The following is a 20,881-nucleotide window of genomic DNA, read 5'->3' on the forward strand; positions in this document are numbered from 1 at the left end:
TTATACACCTTTGAATCTTGAAAGTTGCAATGGATCCATTTGATTTCCTCAAAAGTTCAGCTGTCGACTTCACCAGGACACACTGCGTAGGTCGATTAAAGATAATATGTTATGGTCCCAGATATGCTACCTATTTGTTTATGTGTAAAACACTGAAGCTTTATAGAATAGGGTGCGGTATGTAGGCCACAGGAAGTGTGGTTTTAAGGCCCAGGATCTCTTTACATGCGATTTATTCTTTTCCTTCAAAGCCTCATAGTCCCATTTCAAAGCATCAATATTAATATTCGTCAGGAGGCAATGATGGTAAAATGATCGCACGCTGGTCTGTGATCAGCTGTGCTATCAGCTTTGATTCGGCTGTGAAAATACAGTCTGTCAACTTTTGTTTTCTTTGTCATTGTTTTTTCTTTAAACAAACCACATCACACAGTATAAGTTATGTACGTGTCAGTATGAACCCAACTCTAACAGACTCTTTAGTAGGCAATACTCATTTGCGTAATAAAAATGCTTTTTCTATACTTCCTCAGTTGACATTACTCAAAATTTTGCTGAGCAATCTTCATGCATTCTGTTTAAGTTACAAGTTAAGGGTACATCCAATAGAAGAGATGGCTGTTATGTTCATGTCTGCATTCTTTTGGTGCATGTCTTTCTTACATGGGTTGTCAGGCAAGAAGATGAGTCTATACTACTAGTGTACTGCATGTGATGCTGTGTGTAAAAGATGTGTAGGACCTATTGGCAGTGAAGCATAATAGTGTGTCACTCTCCACCACAGAAAAGAAGAGGAAACATAAAAAACAACAGCATGAAAGCCAAACCATGAAACAAAAACACACTTAATCATATTTTGAATTGTCATTCATTACTCAGTGTGAAATTCCTGTTATACAATTGTTTGCCTGAATTTTTTCCCCAATGTGCAGTGAATGAGACCCAGCCATATCATATAAATAGCCGCAAAAATGTGGCATGTGGTTGTCTAGTGCACATTGGGTAGAAGAGGTCACATGAAAGTCGCCTCATGGCTGGCTGGTTCCGGAAATGAACAGTTGATTTGTTTCATTGTCATGATCAACATACCCATTCAACATTGGTAGTGCACGGAAGCATTTAATTAAAACAAACAAACAAACGTACAATACAGTCTGAATTTTCTAGACTACTCTAGGCAGTGTTAGTTGACAGGAAACGAACTAGAGGATATCCTCCACAGGAAAACCACTGAAATTTCTCCCCCCCCCCCAAAAAAAAAAAGAAAGAAAGAAAGAAAAGAAAATTGTTCCCTAGCTGAAGCATCTCTAAAATGACCAGCTACGAAATCCCAGTATGTATGTATTGTCGACGAGCAATGTGTAAAGTTTCTACATTTTGTATTGGTAGAGTGCTATTGTACCATGTAAAACCCTCTTTCAATCCTTCATCAATCAGCTTTGAGAAATGGAGTAAAATCCAACAGGATGGTCAGGTTTAATTAGAATTTGACCTAAAATGAGAAATGTGTTATACAATATAGTAATGTTTCAATGCAACATCAAACAGTGATATTGTTAAAAAAAAGGGGGAAAAAGAAATTGAAAAGAAAAAAAGCAGTATTAGATAGATGAGGCGATGATGTCATGGCCTCGCAAGTGTCATTGACCGTGCATTCAAATTTTTCTTTTTGTTGGATGTGAAAAAACAACAAAGAAAATGCAAAATTTACCAAAATGGTGGCCCTTACCCTTGCATTGGTGCGCTGTTGTGATGCATGTTTTGAATGATGGGATAGAAAATTCTCAATCTCATTTCCTCCAGTGGTCACATACTCAGTGCTGTGCAAATTATCGTGCTATTTCTCCACCTATTGCAGTAGTTCGGAAACAATCACAAGATTTCTTGGAATTCGGATTGCGATGCTGATCATGCTATTATAGTGAGATTTTTATGTCCACACTGACAAAAATCTTAAGCTATAATAAAGGATCGTGATGTAAATCCTGAGATTTGTATCATGTCAATTCGCATCGGTGTGAACCCCCCTCGTATTAAACTTTTCCAATCACTCCTCGTGTGCATTCAGCCGAGGACTCTGTCTGTATGTTTACATTGCAGGCCCCTGACGAGTACTTTCGTAGTTCTGATATTTTTGTGACCGATTTGAGATTTGATGTCCGTACTCTCTGTATATTTTTGTCTTGCAGATTTGTCAAAGAACAAGCTCGCCGAGCTGCCTTGCGAAATCTGTGCGTACACCGCCCTCCAGAGGGTGAACTGTTACAATAATGTCATCCGCGTGGTTCCTCCCGAGATCATCAACCTCACCGCTCTGTCGTACCTAAACCTAAGGTGAGTGGACAGCCGCTGCATTCGTCTCCTGGTGCAGGTGGCAGGCGTGGCCATGATGAATGAGTGATTGAATGAATCAGTATTGTCTTTGTTTTTCAGATGCAACAAGACAAACAGCCTTCCATGTCAAGGACCGTATTGTGGCAAAGTTTACATATTATAGCATGATGGAAAGCACTGTGATAGAAATTGATTTAAAAACCATCTCCTTTCATTAAATCATCAATACTATTAAAAGATTTACAAGAGTTGCCTTTTCAGATTGTTTTGTACAATGTTACATATATATTCTTTAGATGACTTTGTATGTTTGGATTGCTGAAGCCCAAATCAGCATTGTACATGATAGTTTGAGATACATGTAGCTAATTAAAGAAAAATCCCAGCATGAAGCCAACATATTTTTTGATGAGTGTTTTTTTATGTGAGTAGTTTTTCCAGTCATGTGAGCCATGTTATTGATTATGCAGGAATGTGCAGTCCCCGCTACTTAATTACACCGCAGAATAGTTTTAGAATACATGTAGGACCTTAGTCCCTATTAAGCAAACAGTCCTGATTTTAATGAAGTCAGAAATCAAGTTGTCCATATTCTACACTTAGTTGCTAAAGCCTTAACATCTCTCCCTTGTTCATACACACAATAAATATCCCTGACAAGATCAGACTGCACAATGCGATGTGCCAGGATATGTATTCATTGAACAAAAAAAAATTCCTAAAATGTTTTGTTCCATTTATTGCATTCTCTCCCTTCAGTACTAAAAGACAAATTTTGTGCAGAGTCTCTATTTTCTACCAGATGAAAAGTGTATCTTGTGTAAGATTGATGTCTCTTAAAGCCTAAGTGGTAGACGGAAAATGCTTTGAAAAATTTTGCCATATTGTTCCATTTTATCAGAATCCCAAGTAAACAGTGCGGTGATGGTGTTGATCAGAACAAGGCCCTGCTTATCGAAAAGTTGCAATTGATTGATACTACTAGTTTGTTGATTGTGCTGGTGGCAATTCATATGTGTCAGCTCTGTAGAAAATGAGTCATTTTTGTTTCACGCTTAACAAGTGATTATTTGTATAAACCTGATTTGCTTGTCCAAGTACAAAGTTTAAAGATGTGACTGAACACATGGAGGAGATAGTGACTTTGTTCCCATTGGCTGGATGCAATAATGAACCCCATCTCCAAATACATCTTTGTATGATTCCTGGGGGATTGATCATTGACGTTATGAAAGAATGCAACCTTGAGGCCTATATGAAGTGTTTAAATGCAAGAACCGATCTATCTATTCTAATTAAAGGGTGTGTACAGTTCTGGTCGAGGTGAAGATTTAGCTTTTAACGTTTTGTGAGGTATTCAGAAACCACTCTATGAGATGTTAAAGAGCATGCAGTTCTAAGGGGTATCAAAAGTTTATTCGATGAAAATCGGATTTGAAATGGCTGAGATATCCAAAAACAAGATAAAACAAAGAGATACTAATAAAGTTGGGGCATGTCGCCTTTTATTATTAGCACTGTTTTGGATATCTCAGCCATTTGAAAACCAATTTTCATGAAATAAACATTGAATCCTTCTTAAAATTACATGCTCTTTCATATTTCATAAGAGGCTTTTCATTATCTCACTTAGGAATGTTCAAAACATGAATCCCTACCTCAACCAGTACTGTACAGTCCCTTTAACATGAGATATTCGAGACTGAAGCTGCTGAAAAAACAAGGAAAGTAATTATTAAAGACATGGTGAAGATTTTGATGACATCTTCAAATATATTTCATGTTGAGTGACGAGTGCAGTATCATCAAAAAGATACGTTTGTTTTCTATTTGATTATGACTTTACTAAAAAATATTGAAAATGATGTTTATTGTCTTTTTGCATTTGTACTTTGCAATATGGAACCAAAAATACAGATTTAGAATTATGCTGATAAACAGTGGTTGAAAGTATGAGCAAAAGTTGAAAGTTGTGAGGTATTGATCCGATTACGCTGCATTCTGTATGCATGGACTTGTGCTTCGCTCACATTACGCTCACTCTGACTCCAAACTGATATCTTATCGTGCAATTACGCCGCAAATGAAAGAAGTAAAGGAAATATTTCAAAGGAAATGTTTTCAGCACTGAGAACAAACCTAGAACTGGAAAAGGTATTGATGTCACTTTTTCAATGCGCAAGTCATCGGGTGGCATACCATACCGTTCCCCAAGCTGTAAGCCCGTCTTTATCCAGTCTGATGCCAGCTGCAAAAGAAATCCCAAAGGGAGATCCGTTGCGAGGAATTTGTGGTAGCAGTATCAGCCTGTTCAAACTTTGCTTGCAATTGAAACTAAAAACATGTTTTGGCGAAAGAGAAGCCGGGCGGAAGAAAATAGCGGAAGGCTAGGAGGACCCGACCTTATTTGGCTCAGTCGGCATGGCGACGGACTATTCAATAAATGGCATTCTTGTGACTTGCGGGGCCAGATATCATGTTTAGGAGAAGCTCAGAAGGATGACTTCATTCCAAGGAAGTTGAGAGAGAGACAGAGCGAGTTTCTTTCATACATTCAAGCATACTCGCTATGTGTGCATTGCTATTAAATCTGAAATGACTGCTTGTGACTTTTGCTAGTCTACCAAGGAGTGTCTGCAGACCCGCTCCACACATCCACTGATGCACTTCAGTTTAATTCGACAACTAATACACAGCTTGTTGAAAATAGACCAGTGTTCTCTTTGTGTCTGTATGTGACTGTAAAGGCCTGTAATATGAAGATTGCATTGTATGTGCAGCAAAGCGCACGAAAGCCACAAATTTAATGTCGAAAATATGTTAGAGAGTCAGCCTAGAGTCATGGAAGTCTGGCTTTTCTGTGAGGAGAGAGAACATTGTGAAAATAAAAATATGGGTAGAAACACACCTGGAACCAAAGACTATACGTTATCAAATTTCTGAAAGACATTTTGGTGTGATATTTTCTTTCCTTAGTGCTGATCAATACCCTCTTTTTATTTTTAATTTCAAAAACCAAGAAAAGAGAGAGAGAGAAAAAGAAAAAGAAACCCAAACTGCTATTAATAAAAGCTTCTTGCGATCTGTGTAGCAAGGGTCAAAGCTGAATTTTCCCATTATTCCTGCACCTGCCAATGAGTATTCTTGGCAGCTGACATTTCCAGTGGAATGAAATCCATAAATTATCATTCTACTTCACAGAGGGTTTCGAATCAGGAAAGATATGAAGATTTAAGAGAAATGTGTTCTCGAAAGTGTGCGCCCCTTGCCCAAATGACTGTCTGCGGTTAAGTAAGAGACATATTTTGTAAATTTGTATGTGTTGTGGCTTGATGAAAATGTGGTATTGTACAGCTGTACATATAATGTTTCGATAGCCTATTTTTGAATTGTGGTAGTGACATCTTTAATAATAAGTGTAGAATTCACTGGATAGGTATTTCATTCACGCTATTAAGGAGGAAATTGCAAAGTACAATGTACTGTAAAAGTGGAAATTTTCGCGGTGTTGAAATTTTCGTGCATTTCGTGCAACCAGAAACTAGCGCGAATATAAAAGCACGCAAATATTTCTGCTGGCCATATGTTCCCATACTTATTGTCTTGATTCCGTGGAATTAAAAACACGCGAAACTCTTCTTGCCGGGCCAAGCACGAAAAATTAGTCACACGAAAATATCCACTTTTACAGTATGTGTATTGCTAGTACAAAATGTACATTGGCAGTCTTGCACCATGTAAAGTATACATACAGTGTATGATGACCTTAATCTTGTGCATCGTATGTTTTTAATGCCCTCCTTGCGAGCATTCAGAACATGCAATATGATGCGATGTATGATATTTATGATGTGTAGAAATGCAGCTAGTTTCACTGCTCTATAAATGGTAATAATGCAAAGTACGAGGCTAATAGTACTGACATAAAATCTAATTGTGCTTTGAAGATCGAGTGTTTTAGGACTACATGGTACTTTCAGTCTTCCTTTTGAAACATGCAGGATGTATGAGACATGAGTGACTATGAGAAGTATACATGCTTTAGTCAGCAGTGCAGAAATCTACAGTACGCGCAATAGAAAACGCCCGACGAAAGTGCGTCCAAATTTCGTCCCAACGCTTTTTTCGTTGCTGATTTCGTCGGGGACGTTTTCAACGCTTTTTGCGTCCAGACTTCATGGACGGATTTTGGACGAATTCAACGAATTCAACGAAATCCCCGAACGCTTTTCCGAAGCTGTGGACGCATTCAACGCTTTCAGCGCTTTCAACGCTTTCAACCCTTTACACGCGATCACACACACACAGAAAAGTTAGCTCTAATCGCGAATTGCTAGCTCTTCTTTCGTCGAAGTTCTCTAGGTTTCCCGTCCATTTCTCTCATTTTCTCTCTTTTGCTTTCGTATCATTGTATCCCTTTCTTTTCAGAGTACAATCATACTTTAGAGAGTATTTTTTCTCATTTTTATTAAGTGATTACCGTGTTTGCCACAATTTGGGGTGAGTTTTTGTTCGAGTGTTTGTTGAGTTTTTCGATTGAACGATGTGTCGATTATCTTCGTGTGTGCGAGAATATCGTACCCACTCGTTTGTTTCCGTGTAAGTATTTTTACCGTAAAGTGTCTTCATCGTTCGTCTTCACGCATCGGGTTTTCACCCTAGTTTTCCTCATCGTAGTTTTCCACATCCATTTTTTTTTTCCGGTGCAAGATACTCTGTGTATTTTCTGCTACGGTAAAATGCCATCGTCGATATTTTTGTGTATTCATCGTAGTTTTCCACCTCCATTTCATTTTTGTGTGCAAGATGTGTAGCTAGGTCTGCGATGTCTGAATCGTTTACAGATGTGTTTTGTGAGAGTATTAACCACGATGATTTTGAGGATTTTGAGGGTTTCGCGGTGGATGAGATCGACTGGAATGATAGTGATAATGATAATGAATCTACACTATCTAGTGGTGTTGATATAAGAGCTCTTATGATGATGCAATTTATTTCGTGTGACCGACCATCATGACGTTGGCGATGACGAGTACGAAACGAGTAGCCTATACATGTACAATGTAGGCCTGTAATGATCTAAGACGAGAGTGACACTGACGACATGGCCTGGCCCTGGGGGCTGTTTTAGTGTTGCCTGCTGAGTAGGTGTTCCATTCTATCCTTTCAGTTATCTTTCTATCACTTTCTTCTTTTGACCCTGGATGGAAAAAAAAAACCCCTATCTTGCCATGTAAAGACAGAACACATACCATCATGAAATATCATGACATTACTAAAGTAATAAAAGAAATAAGTAAGCGATGAAAATTCTTGTTTGTAAAATCATAAATCAAAGGTGATTTCATATGAACCAGCTCTTTGAAACGTATTTAATTTGCCTATTGATACTTGCTTTGCAAGTATACATTTTCTCTCCCATGGACTTTGTGTCCCCCCCCCTTTTTTATGTGCTTTAATGATTATTCTAATTTGTTTTGTCAATATCATCATTATTGCTGTATTAATATTACCATACTTTGATATGGTTAATTGCATTTGTTGATTGACTCTAACTTTCATTTTGTTGCCTCCTCTTGGTACTTGTACAGATCCTTTCTAGGGCTTGCTGTTTGCTCACCCCCCCCCCCCTTTGCTGTTGCTATTTCACTCTTTACCTTTCTTTGTCTCTCTGTTGTTCCTTATCTTGTTTGATGTTGCCTCCATATTCATCCTTTTCCTTCAATGGTTGCCCCCTGGCCCTCACGACCATTACTAACCTTCCCCTGCCTTTTGTCTGTCCATCCTCCTGCTCTAATATAATCCCCCTCCCTTTACCTGTTGGGCTCCTTGCCCATGACATCCTACCCTCTCCTTTTGTTTTCTTTGTTCCTTGTCCCTTGCCTGTTCCTGACTGTTCTTGTTGTGTGAAGTCGCTTTACATGTGTGTGGTTGCTTTTTCTGCCTATTTGCCATTTTGCTTCTGACGAAGATTCTGCTATGATCGAAAACTTAGGTCCCTTTTGACTCGATCCTAAAAACATTCATGTACACTCCCAAAACTTGCTGGGCTAGTAATGAAAACTTCCATTATCTAGCAGGGGAGAGGGAATGCTTTCATTTTCTCAAGAGAGCTTTTGTGTGAGAGAATGCAAAACTTGATTGAGTGTTGCCAAGTTGTTTTCAAACTTCTTCATTTTATTTGATCTTAAGCATAATCACTTTCGTAAGTACATGTACAGTATTACGATTTCTTCTCCCCTGACTGTAATCGGAAAGTTTGCCATAAGGACGATCGCTAATGTGTTTGGATGTGCCGATATGCGAAACACGTGGTTCAAAAGAATGCACCATGTGCTACTTACAGTTGTACTGCCTTAAAGGTTACTGCAAGTTGAATGAATCGAATGCGCCATAGGCTTAGTTACGGTAAACAGTTTACGTTCGATGCGAATAATTATTACGTCTTTCAGGATCGAGGAATAATACACACAAAACATGCAAACAAACAAATCCACGAACGAGTGTTGATAACCAAAATTCATATGAAAAGTAATAGGCAGTTTTGATGAGCGTGAAATTTTATTGTCATGATTTTGCCGTTTAATCGGGTGGTGGCTGCATCACATAGGACATCTCAGTGAATTTGTCTAGGCATATGAGACTTTTCATATAAATCTGTGATTGCATTTTTGAGTGATTAATCAATTCCTTTTTACAGTTCGGGAACCAGAACATCAGAACATCTTTGCAATGATTCCTTTAACTCAACTCACCCGCGAGTTCTTCGATCGATATACTACACCAAATACGCGCATTCTTTCGTCTGGCACCTGGGGTGTGGCACGCACCTGGTTTTGTGGAAATTTCCACAAAGGGAGAGGGTGGGGTTTTTCCAATCCCAAGAGACCGCATTATACACAAGAAGACAATCTCGTCGCTTCTATCATTTTCCGTCACTCGTGTTTTCCCCTTATTCTTTGCTAATAATGAACATTTCGATTGAACTTAACGATGGTTGTTCACACGTGGTTCCTTTTGTTGTGAGGTGTAGGTATTTTCTTTTTTTATCATTCTTGGGAGGGGAAAGAAGAGTAAAAGAGGGAAAACTTATCTAAATAAACGAAGGGCACGTACGCTCAGCATCCACAGCAAGCCGTCTTTTACATCAGCATCGTTGATTATCATCACTTGCACTATCATCAGGCATCACTCGGATAATTTTGTCCTTTTTTTTATAAACATTTAGAAACACGATCACCATCACTCGAGATAAACACGTAACAGTGGCAGATCCAGAGGGGGCGCATGAGGCGCACGCCCCCTTTATTTATCGTGGAAAAAAAAGAATAGAAGTGAAACCCGGAAGTGGCACCAGAAATATTAGTTGCGCCCCTCCCCCCTCCTGTACAGAATTCCTGGATCCGCCCATGCCTGTACGAAAATAAATGTCAACAGACAAAGTATCAACAACCTCCCTGACAACCACATAAACATTACCACAGAGCACACCGAAGCGGCTGGCATCAAACACCCTTCGAAATACTGCAGCAAAGCGCGAAATCGCCGTTACGAAAATGCATGTATATATACACAGTGCAGGCAATTGAAAGATTACCTTTAAATATTTCAGAATATGAAAGGAACAAATAAAGTGATATGAAACGAAAGAAATCGTACACCAAATGAAAGGTATAACGACCTCCAATAGGCCCTTAGCCGCAGCATATCAATAAACATGACGTATAAGCACACGGAATATGCGTGTTTCGGATTCCTCCCTTCTATATTTCTTTCCTGAACTATTCCCAATGCCCGAATAAAATAATGACTAGTTTGTTACACTGATTTCTTCTTCTGAGGTAAGGAAATTCGTTCGTCCGAAAACAAAAGGATTGACACTCCGAAGGTTTGCTAATCGGGCAATGTCCCCCCCCCAAAAAAAAAACAAAAAAACAACAACAACAACAACAAAAAACAGCCCACAAAATGCTCGTTAATCAAAACATTGGTTAATAATGTTAAAGACGATAATAATAATAATAATAAAAATAATGATAATAATAATAATAATAATAATAATAATAATAATAATAATAATAATGATAATAATAATATAACAATAGACAGAAATAAAACAATATATGGCCCCCTATAGCAGTTACCCGCAGCATGATTACATTTTCGAATCAACAAACATGGATAGGCACAAGGAATATGCGTGTTTCGGATTCGAAATAACGCCGTAACCATCGGAATAGCGCACCCGTTTTCTTTTTTTCGGAATAATGAACACCACGGAAATGAATAAATGATTTCAAACTAAGAATCCATCGTAATTCTTGCCTTAAAGATTTTCCTCCCTTCTATATTTTATTCCTGAACTATTCCCAATGCCCGAATAAAATAATGACTAGTTTGTTACTCTGAAACATGGTGTTGTGAGTTAAGGAAGTTCGTTCATCCGAAAACGAAAGGATTGACACTCCGAAGGTTTGCTATACCCATCGAACAATGGGGGAAACAAAATAATAGTAATACATTTTATTTTCACACTAGGTACGAACATCTACAAGGTCTAGGGAATTTGCGTGTTACGGAACATTTTATCACTTTCGCATCAGCGAACTTTACGTGCATTCGGTACTACAAAAATGCCTCCCCCCCAAAAAAAAAAAAAAATGTATATATAATTACACCAACGCTTGAGCATAACAACAAACAAGCAATCAAACAAACAAATAAACAACTTAAGATTTAATCTCATAGCTGCTTTGAATATTTCACGTTCCGTCTGCATGACTGTATATATACTTCTTTTCAGAATTATCTCTCGCTTCCCGCTTCACAACTAGGAAATAAACGATGTCAAACTACAGGTATATAAGAATTAAACTTATTGTCTTACTCTGAATATAAAATTCATTATTTCAAAAGTTCGTTTATCCTTGAATACAACAGGCTCGATACTACAGTACTCCGAAGGTTTGCTAATCCGACAATAACGCACCTATCCAATCACAAACATTCGTGCATTTTCGAATTATGAATCATAATTTGACTATCACATTTACGAACATCTATTTTTCGTGTAGGGAAGTCGCGTGTATCTGAATGTTTCATTTTCGTCCTAATGAACCTTATGGGTGCATGGGTACAACGAACATGAACCTCAAACCCCCCCCCCCAAAAAAAAAAATAAAATAAAAAAAGAAAGAAAGAAAGAGCCAAGTCAAACTAAGAATCAGTCTGAATTAGTCGCTTTGAATTATCTCTCTGTCCAATAAAGAAATAAACGATATCAAACTAATTGTCTTGTTTTGAATATTATTAGGTGATCCGAGTATCCTTCGGATCACCTTCTGTATCTGTACGGATTCTTTCTTCTTCTTTCTTTCTTTATTTCTCCGCAAAAGTTGTGCAGAGGTTAGCTCAGAAAGTCCGCTGCCTATCAATTTCAAAATTATACCATGTATGCATCATGTCCCAAAGACGACAAATCTAATGTATCATTGTGATCAGTGGACCGTGACGTCACTATGACGTCATTATATGAAAACACATTCTCAATCATATCTCATTAATGGAATGAAATTTTTCAATGAAATTTACGTCACATATATTTCAAATTATGCGCATTCTACTCATGTTCTCAAAATTCATATTTTCTCTTAAAACGTGCGCGTACGCGCGCGTTGAAATATTTGTATGCTCCAATCGAGCTCAAAATTTTTTTGCACACGTTTCAGACCATTTGGAGCATTTTTTGAAAAATTGAAAAAATCGGACGGACGCGTACGCGCGCGCGCATATACGCACGCACAGCTCATGTGCAATTGAAATTTCCAGTTTTTTCACTTTGATCGGATGTCTGAAATGTTAAGGAATATTTATGCCAAGTTTCAAGTCAATCCGACTCAATATGACGTCATACGGGCCCGTCAAAGTTGAAATTCCGCGCGCGCGTCAATGGCGATATACAGTGCAACTATGCCAAAAAACTGCCAATTTTAAATCCGATTTTACTCGTCAGGATGGACGGTGACCCCCCATTTTCTGTACATATTTTGAAAGCTGATGAGTTGTACATGTCATTTCATGGGGTGGCAATGCTGACAAAATGATTAAAAGATATCAAATTTCTTAATAAAGTAAAAAAAGTAAATTTTCAAAATGACGTCATCAAATTTTAAGTTCATTCGAGCATATCTCACTAGTCCTTTGTCAATTTTCACCCAGATTTCAGTATGATGTAGCTTATTTCATGTTCTTTCAAACATAAAATTACAATATTTTGATTGGATAACGGTATCACCTCGTAAAAATGGATTGAAAGTAATCTTGTCAAATTTGACCAGTTTACGTGTTATCTCTATGGGAGTGCAGTTTTTCTGGAAATGAAAATTGACATGACTATCTTTATCGAGCACTAGCTCACTTAAGCTTCGGTAAATTTCTCCCAGATTTTAATATGTTGTAGCTGAGACTTTACGCTACCGTAAGTGTGCCCTTTGTTTTTTCATACGATGTCAGAATCACGTCAAAAAATTGGGTTGAAATTCAGGCTTATCTTCGATGTATTGAGATATTTCTTTCTTTCTGCAACTTTCTTTGCAATAACTCAAGAAAAACGGCCTCTATCACTTCTATATTTTGCACATGTTTAGTTCATGTCACGTGAATTATTTCATAAAAAAACAATTACTTGATCGGACACCATCTTGGGTATGTAAATTAGGGTCAAAGGTCATAAGTGTTTCACCCTGTATCTTAGTGAATACATGTCCTATCTTTCCCATATTTTGCATACGCAAAGACCATGTTACAAGAATCATTTCACAAAATAACCACTTTTTACTCAGATGCCATCTTGTCTGTACAAATTGAGGTCAAAGGTCATATGTACTTCTTTTTGTATCTTCGTTATGACGTGTTATCTCTATGGGAGGGAATTTTCTTTAATGTGAAAATTGACATGATTGTCTTTATCGAGCACTAGCTCACTTACCCTTCGGTGAATTTCTCCCAGATTTTAATATGTTGTAGCTGAGACTTTGCGCTATCGTTTAGTTTCCTTTGTTTTTTCATACGATGTCGGGATGACGATAAAAAATTGGTTGAAATTAAAGCTTATCTTCTATGTATTGAGATATTTCTTTCTTTCTGCAACTTTCTTTGCAATAACTCAAGAAAAACACGCCCTATCACCCCCATATTTTGCACATGTTTAGTTCATGTCTCGTACATTATTTCATAAAATAACAACTACTAGATCGGACATCTTGGGAATGTAAATTAGGGTCAAAGGTCATAAATGTTTCATCTTGTATCTTAGTGAATACCTGTCCTATCTTTCCCATATTTTTCACACGTATAGACGATGTCGCGAGAATCATTTCACAAAATAACCACTATTTCATCAGATGCAATCTTGGGAGTGCAAAGGTGGGTCAAAGGTCATATGTATTCATTGCTGTATCTTCGTTATTCAGTGTATACAGAATTTGGTACCAAAGATGGCAGATATGACTCCCTTTTCTAAATGAGAATGCAAACATCACACGGCCAATGTCTCTAAACAGAGATGGAACTTGTATGGTCATGCCTATTGCGATCAGGACTCGAATCATTGATAAAAAAAATCGGATCACCTTAATTTGTCAGTGATGACAAATTACAATCTCTAGTTTTTTTTTTTGCTTTTCTGGGGCCCGTTGCATAAAACTTACCATTGAATTTCAATAGTAACTACCGTCAGCATCAATGATTATAAAATTTACCGCTGATTTAAGACTTACCGCATAGAAAGGAGCGGTAAGTCCAGCGGTAAGGGTTTTATGCAACAGGGCCCTGATTCAATAAAAAAACGGGCAATGTAACGCGCAATTGCTGAAGAAAGAAAATATATTTAATGACCAAATAACGGCAAACAAATCCTTCTAATTTCTTTTTTCCTCTTTTTGGGGGTTAATTTTCTTTCTATACTCAAATGGATTTTACGTACACGCAATTTTAGTGAAACCATTTTCTTTTTGGTCGGCATTCTACGATAAGGTTCCTGTGGGTTCCTGTGGGTTCACCCTCGCCAAAATTGCGTGATTTCTCTTAAATACTATGAACCCGAATGATCTCTGATTGGTAATTTAGTCTATTTCATGATCAACAGTTGTTTATTTTCTGCTTGTAAAAAAAAACAACAACACGTGAACAATTAGTAGGCCTTATACTGGGTCTTGTCATGTATCGTACATCTCTGTTTCGTTCAGCCGAGCGAGCCATGCCATGGCAATTGCGACGCACATACGGCGCACTCGCCTTTCCCACACGTGCACATTCCCTGGTTACATGCAGCCCGCATACCAACATGTGATGTATCAGGTGACTTACAAATGCAGTGAATAATCTGCTAACGGTGCCGTACTTACAGCTAGGGTAAGGGAAACTAAAACTTTTACAAATTGCTTCAATGAAAACGGCATCGATGTATGTATACATGTTACCATTCTTAATAGTATTATGTGAATCAGGTGAATTCCACGCCTGTCTACTGTTCTCATTCCCGACCGCTGTGCTACTACTAGTACTTGTTGAGTCTAATCTTGCAGTGATTCTTGCCGGCTAGCGGCTGTGGATGTGGCCACTACACACACACGTGTGTACTGTATTCCATGTGCGCCTTGGATCACGGACGCTTTTAACGAAATTTGGACGAAACTGCCGAGCTCCGAACACGCATTTTCCGAACGAGCAACGCATTTGCCGAACGAAATTGAGCGGGCGGTCGTGCGTGAAATGCGTCCACAAAGCGTCAGAATCGTTGCTACTGGATCGATAACGAAATTTCGTCCAAATTTCGTCCAAATTTCGTTGCTACTCGATCGATAACGAACTTTCGTTGGAAAACGAAATTGACGGAGGCGTTTCTTATTGCGCGTACTGTATTTACAGGGCAATTATAACTCGTCATCTCAGGAAATGAACACAGAAAATTTGTATGACGTAGATCCTAGCTGTTTGGGGAGTGTTGACAGCATTGATTTGTGTGATCAATGCACTTTTTAAGAAAACATGTCTGGATTTATACTGTAAAACCAGACATTTTCATGTGCATAAAACTTATGCAAATTTTGGAAGGAACCAATATGTGAAAGTAATATGTGCACACATGAAAGTTTTTGTCTGCACAATGCATTAAACACCAGTCACCAATTCGTGAAAGTTTTATGCCACAAATGTTTCTATGGTTAAAAATACATGTACCTACAAGTAAGGTCATGTCATATGTTCAAGGTGTGTTCCATGTACAGTGTACATGTACATTTGTACATGTACGCAGCCAGGCGTATCAATTTCTTGATACAGCATGCAGTATTCGTACAGTAATGCGTGGGATCGTATAATTTTTCTATTGAGTTGGCATGGTTTGGAGGAAGTAGTGTTCACAAGCACAATAAAAGAGTCAATATCAACTCGTTGCCATGGTGTGATGATATGAATGTTGATGGAGAATTTGTGCCACATGCCTGTACACTATACTCCCTCTGTGGAAGTCTACCAGCCATTTTGTGATACGTTGAATTGGCTTTAGTAGTCGATATGAAGATGACAACAGGTTAGACCATTGCCAAATTACTGCTTCAGTGTGGCTAATGCAAGGCTTTTTTCTGCATTACCTGTACATGTAGTTCCTGTCATATAAGTAATACATAAAAAAAAAGCGAGGGAGTGAGCAGGAATTTGTCGCAGCTAGATTAATCTTGGCACTCCTCTTGACGACCTGAGAAATGTTAATGACTCTTGTGTAGGATCAGTGGACTTGGGTGATGGGGGGGGGGGGGAGGAAGCCAGTCATTTAATTGAATGCTTGCGCAATGGGCTTCAGCAGTGACAAATGCCAATTAGCTCCTTGCCTAGGTTTAAATAGTGCATTCTGAAGAGAATTCGCAGTTGAGTTTTGTGTGGGTTGTGCATGCGTGGTCGCTGTGAGAAGCTGTTGGGACAGAATGGGACAGAAAATGCGCCACATTCCAAATCTGATCATGGGGTCGTGACGTCAGGAATGACATGCACATCCTGCTGAGGCAGCCGTTGAATGTTGATGGAAAGAAGAGGAAATGCCAGTGTCTGGCAGCGTATAGCTGAATCATGTCTGTATCAAGCCTGTCCTTTATAGCAATGTTCAGTTCATCATCGTGTACATTATACAATATATTCAGCTCTGAAGTCAGAATGTTGAACGGGTTAAAGGCACAGTTTAACAGTGGTGGCTCACTTTCAAAAGTACATCAATGGTTAAACTCTGCTGATTTACATACACATACAATGTAGGCCTACATGTATGTCACTTTATGATAATGCTCGAAACGGATAAAACAAAAAATCAACAATTGAGCACACAAGTAGCCCTAAAGTGTCTTTCTTTTGAGTGAAAGACATGTTTACAGGATGATGCTTTCAGTCTTCGCAAATTATTGAACAGAGAAATCTAGATAATATAAAGTAGGTATGAAACTTCAAAGTTATGTTATACCTTGCAGTAATCCTTTTTATAATCTTGTTCACTATTTGAACCTTGGTTTTGGCGAGTCACAACTACATACATGTATGGATCGATCATAAAATCTGGTTTGTTGTATCAAAGCACTTTCTGCCTTGCTACCACCAAACCTGATGATTCCATTGGCAATATTTAATTGGCCTCTTCACTTTTGACTATTGGAGCAGGTGTCTTGAAAGACTTGTGTGCCGTTCCCTTTGTTTCCCTTTGTTGAGGAAGATCCTCAGGAGGCCCATTCACACAGCCTCTATTATTTGCATTGTGATTTGAATCACGATGCAAACCCAGTTTTTTCTTAAATGTGTGTCGACATAATTGATCTTGACTCTTAATGAGATTTAAATCACAATCCGCTCACCACTTAAGTGTGACATTTCCGAAATAGTCACACTTGCAGAGAAAAGTTGTGATTGTTTGTGGTGCGAAATGTGTGTAAACACTCTGTAAGTCGTATTAGTTTTTTACATTCCACAATTCAAGGTGCGCACTGGACAGTCAGGTCAGAGTCTGGTCAAAATCAGGTCAAACTCCAGAACTCATGCATGCACCATTTGGCCTCGCTCAAACTGGTGTGATTTGGGTCGCAATTTTTCCTTCCTTCGTTGACTGGTGCAATTTGGATTGCAATGTTTTTTGCCTGTGTACAATGTACATGTACATGTACAAATGTAGGTACAGCTGTACATGTATGAACAAGAGCGCAAAAAACGTAAGGCGTGATTTGAATCGTAGTTCCAAATGCGCTTTTCCAGGTTGTGTGTGAATGTGCCTCCTGCAGTGTCATTGAAGTTGCAAGCAGGTCTAGGCCAGCGGTGATGACCGATGACCACAAGGCAATGGAGGGGAAGGGGAAGAGGAAAGAAAACAAACCAGTGTTGTTGACTCCTGGAGTCAGAAATGGATGGTATAGAAGGACATTGTACGCATTGCAGGTCAAGTGGCATACTGTGGCTCCAACAAGACTCATCTGAAAATAAAATGTTTCAGACCAAAACCGTCTGTAGGAATTTAGATGGTTGGTGGTCACTGAAGATTTCCTGGTTCCTGGTGTGAGCCGATATGACACCACTGCACTACATTGTACGTGTAGTCCGTGCCACTACAAATAGCATAGCTCGACAATGACATTTTTCTCTGGTGACCTGTTCAGGCCACTTAAATCTTTGAATGTGAAATTTTGGTGGCCCAACAAAGAAATGTAGTGGCCCGAAGTAAAAGAGAAATATGAAATATGAAATGTCATTTTTGAATTTTACCAGCCCGATCAGGCCACTAAAAGACTTTAGAAAAAAGAAGAATTAGATGGCCTTGGGCCACACTGGTAATGTCCATACCTGGCTTGTCTTCTTGATTTTTGCCTCTTTGCCTCCAACGTGTAATGCATTGTTGACAAACATTCAGAATGTTTTTGCTACTTGTCAATGTTGTCCACAACAACAGCAGCAACAATCACATCGTCTTTGAGACCCATGAACTTGTGGAAGTTACTGATATTCTAGGCTGAGAATGACACATTCCAAGAGCTGTGTCTATAATCCAACTTCCTTCTGGTTTTGCACTTAAAGGTGATGCAGGTACCTTGGTTCGATTGACTGTCTTCCTTTCATTTCGCATATTCTGGTGTCTTCAACTAGTGAGGGTTTTTGGCCTTGTCATGGAAAAGTTTCACAGTTCTGATAGTTGAAGTTGTGTTTATTTTATTTCATATCTAGTGAGATGAACTTGTACAGAGTTGATGTCTGAATGGGTTAAAACAAAGTGGAAGAAAAAGCACATATTAGACTAATCTGTCATCCCTACTATCACCTTTGACCAACTGTTTGGTAGACAGTTTGTCACGCTTGAATCTTGCTTTGTAAGTTCCTGTTCCTTATTTTGCCATAATGAGCTAATTTCCCCTTTAAAAACTCCCATGTAGATTTGCATGCAAAGTTCTGCTCTGCCACAAGGTGGACGTGTCCCTTTAAGGCCCTCGGCCCAGACATGTTATGACTGATAAAAACATGCATGTAGGGCATGGATATGACACTCTTGGGTCCTCTGGTAGAGAACAGGCAGATTCCCACTGAGTGATTCACACGTCATGTACGTCTGCATTGGATGCTGTCCTCACCACTTGTGGATCACGCACAGGAGAAGAATCCTTGTAATGCATGCCTGAGATCTGCACAAGCTGATTGTGTGGAGTTCGGAAGCGCCGTTCTGTGTGATTTTACTGTTTGGTAGTGTACCATGTAGAATGGCAACGTGTTCAAGTTGCCTTTGATGAAGAGAGTAGAATCAAATGAATAGTATGGAAGAAGTTTGAGCGAAATTAGAGATGAAATTCGAAAGTGGAGAAAATTAAAAGTTTCTTGTGCATTCTGCAAATAATGGTATTCGTCACAACCACATATTGAACTTATTAATAGCCATGGGGATGAGATGTCATCAAATTATGCAAGTCTTTCGTTGATCTCTGCTAAAAACTATCATAGAAATGTCATATTTTAGGGCAATAAATTGAGAACTGGTGCAACCATTTTCCCTCCAAAAGCCATTACTGCCACACTGTTTACCACACAACTGAGATTTAATGTGAGCCAATATTTGTTTCTTTTGTATGTTATGTCAAAACAAGGAAATTTAGTAAAGATTTATGGGAATGTGGGGGTGGAAGACTTGTATGGCCATGACATCATCAACTCAACTAATTTTCATGATATTTAGGTCCTATGTGGTTGCTACTAATGTCACTAATTCCTGAAAATATGTGCAACATTAAGACTCATCTCGTTTTAGGTCCAATTTTGATGAAACCCCACCATTCTGTTACTCTGAGATTAAATGATTTGTTAGAGTTAAATTATACACTGAACTGACCATGCAGTCAGTCATAAGTCTCCCAGTCCCGTCGGCAGCATGCCTTAAATACAATGTCAGTAGGATTTTAGGATGTTGGCGCTGCGTGGGTTAAAGTGAGCATGGTAATCATGTGCACACAGACGGCGTGAGATGGATTGAGAGCGGCGGGGCTGACACGAGTCGGATCCCCTCGGAGCCCTGGCTGGAAGTGTGTCGTGCATCACGTGTAGCCCGATCAATGTGTGTGCGATGCTGTGGAGCATACATGTAGCTTGACTGTGCATGAGGTGCCTACACTGTCTGTACTGGTATGGCTTGGCATGCTGATCTGCCTGCAGTAAAAAAGAACAACATTCCTATAAAAGATTCCTGTAGTTGTATGCATTATAGTATCAACAATATGACCTTTGTACTTTCTGTCACAAAGATTGTAGTAAAGATGTTCTTAAATATGATATTTGATATGATGTAGGTCCTGACATATCCACATGTACATTGTAAAATATCAGAATATCATATACAGATGTATGTCACGTCATATCGTATTGAAATATAAACTGGATTTGTTGTCGGTACCATATCACACTGTGTCGGATCTTGCTAATATAGCACTGCATCTTGAAAGGAAAGCCTGAAGGATGAAAGGACCATTAATTACATACTTTGGCAGCAGGACCTTTGCATTGTGCCTATTTGAGCTTGCATTGAAAGCATTTATCTTGTCATTTCATACCAGTATCGCATCATCAACTGACATTAAAGTCAAGTGCAATTACTTTCGTGCCAAATTATTGTGCAAGCTGACTTCCTGAACAACATTCTTTCCATTTGAATGCCCATTGGGCAAGCAGTTCGTGTCTTATAGCTACCAGCAGTTGCCCAACATTGCATTGTAATTCCAAACAGCGAGTTTTGGTTGCCCCAAGAAAAGCAGGCACATGGGTGCATAGCACCTCACGTGGTATCCTCCAGATGAGCTCATTCTCAATGCAGACATGTAAGAGTCTGCATGAAAGTAAAGGTGCAATTTCAAGTTATTTTGATGATATGGTATGATATGAGTATTTATCATCTGTTCAATCATGAAAACAGAAATTTGTTTTTCACTACTTCACGATGAAAAATACATTATACAAATACATTTCCCTTTTTAGGTTCAATTTTGAT

At 38.7% G+C, this 20,881-nt stretch overlaps 1 protein-coding gene across 1 annotated transcript in view; it reads left to right on the forward strand.

The window, feature by feature from the left end:
- Positions 1-2,189: 2,189 nt before the first annotated feature.
- Positions 2,190-20,881, forward strand: part of LOC139708979 (uncharacterized) — a gene marked incomplete at its 5' end in the record, with an annotated part of 104,951 nt that continues 86,259 nt past the window's right edge. Inside the window, one exon of the mRNA XM_071620947.1 lies at positions 2,190-2,334. Within this exon, the coding sequence (XP_071477048.1) occupies positions 2,190-2,334 (145 nt within the window). The remainder of the gene's footprint in view (positions 2,335-20,881) is intronic.

The sequence above is a fragment of the Diadema antillarum genome, unplaced genomic scaffold (assembly GCF_040938485.1).
Source record: "Diadema antillarum isolate AM-2024a unplaced genomic scaffold, OU_Dant_1.0 seq00001393_RagTag, whole genome shotgun sequence".
NCBI lineage: Eukaryota > Metazoa > Echinodermata > Echinoidea > Diadematoida > Diadematidae > Diadema > Diadema antillarum.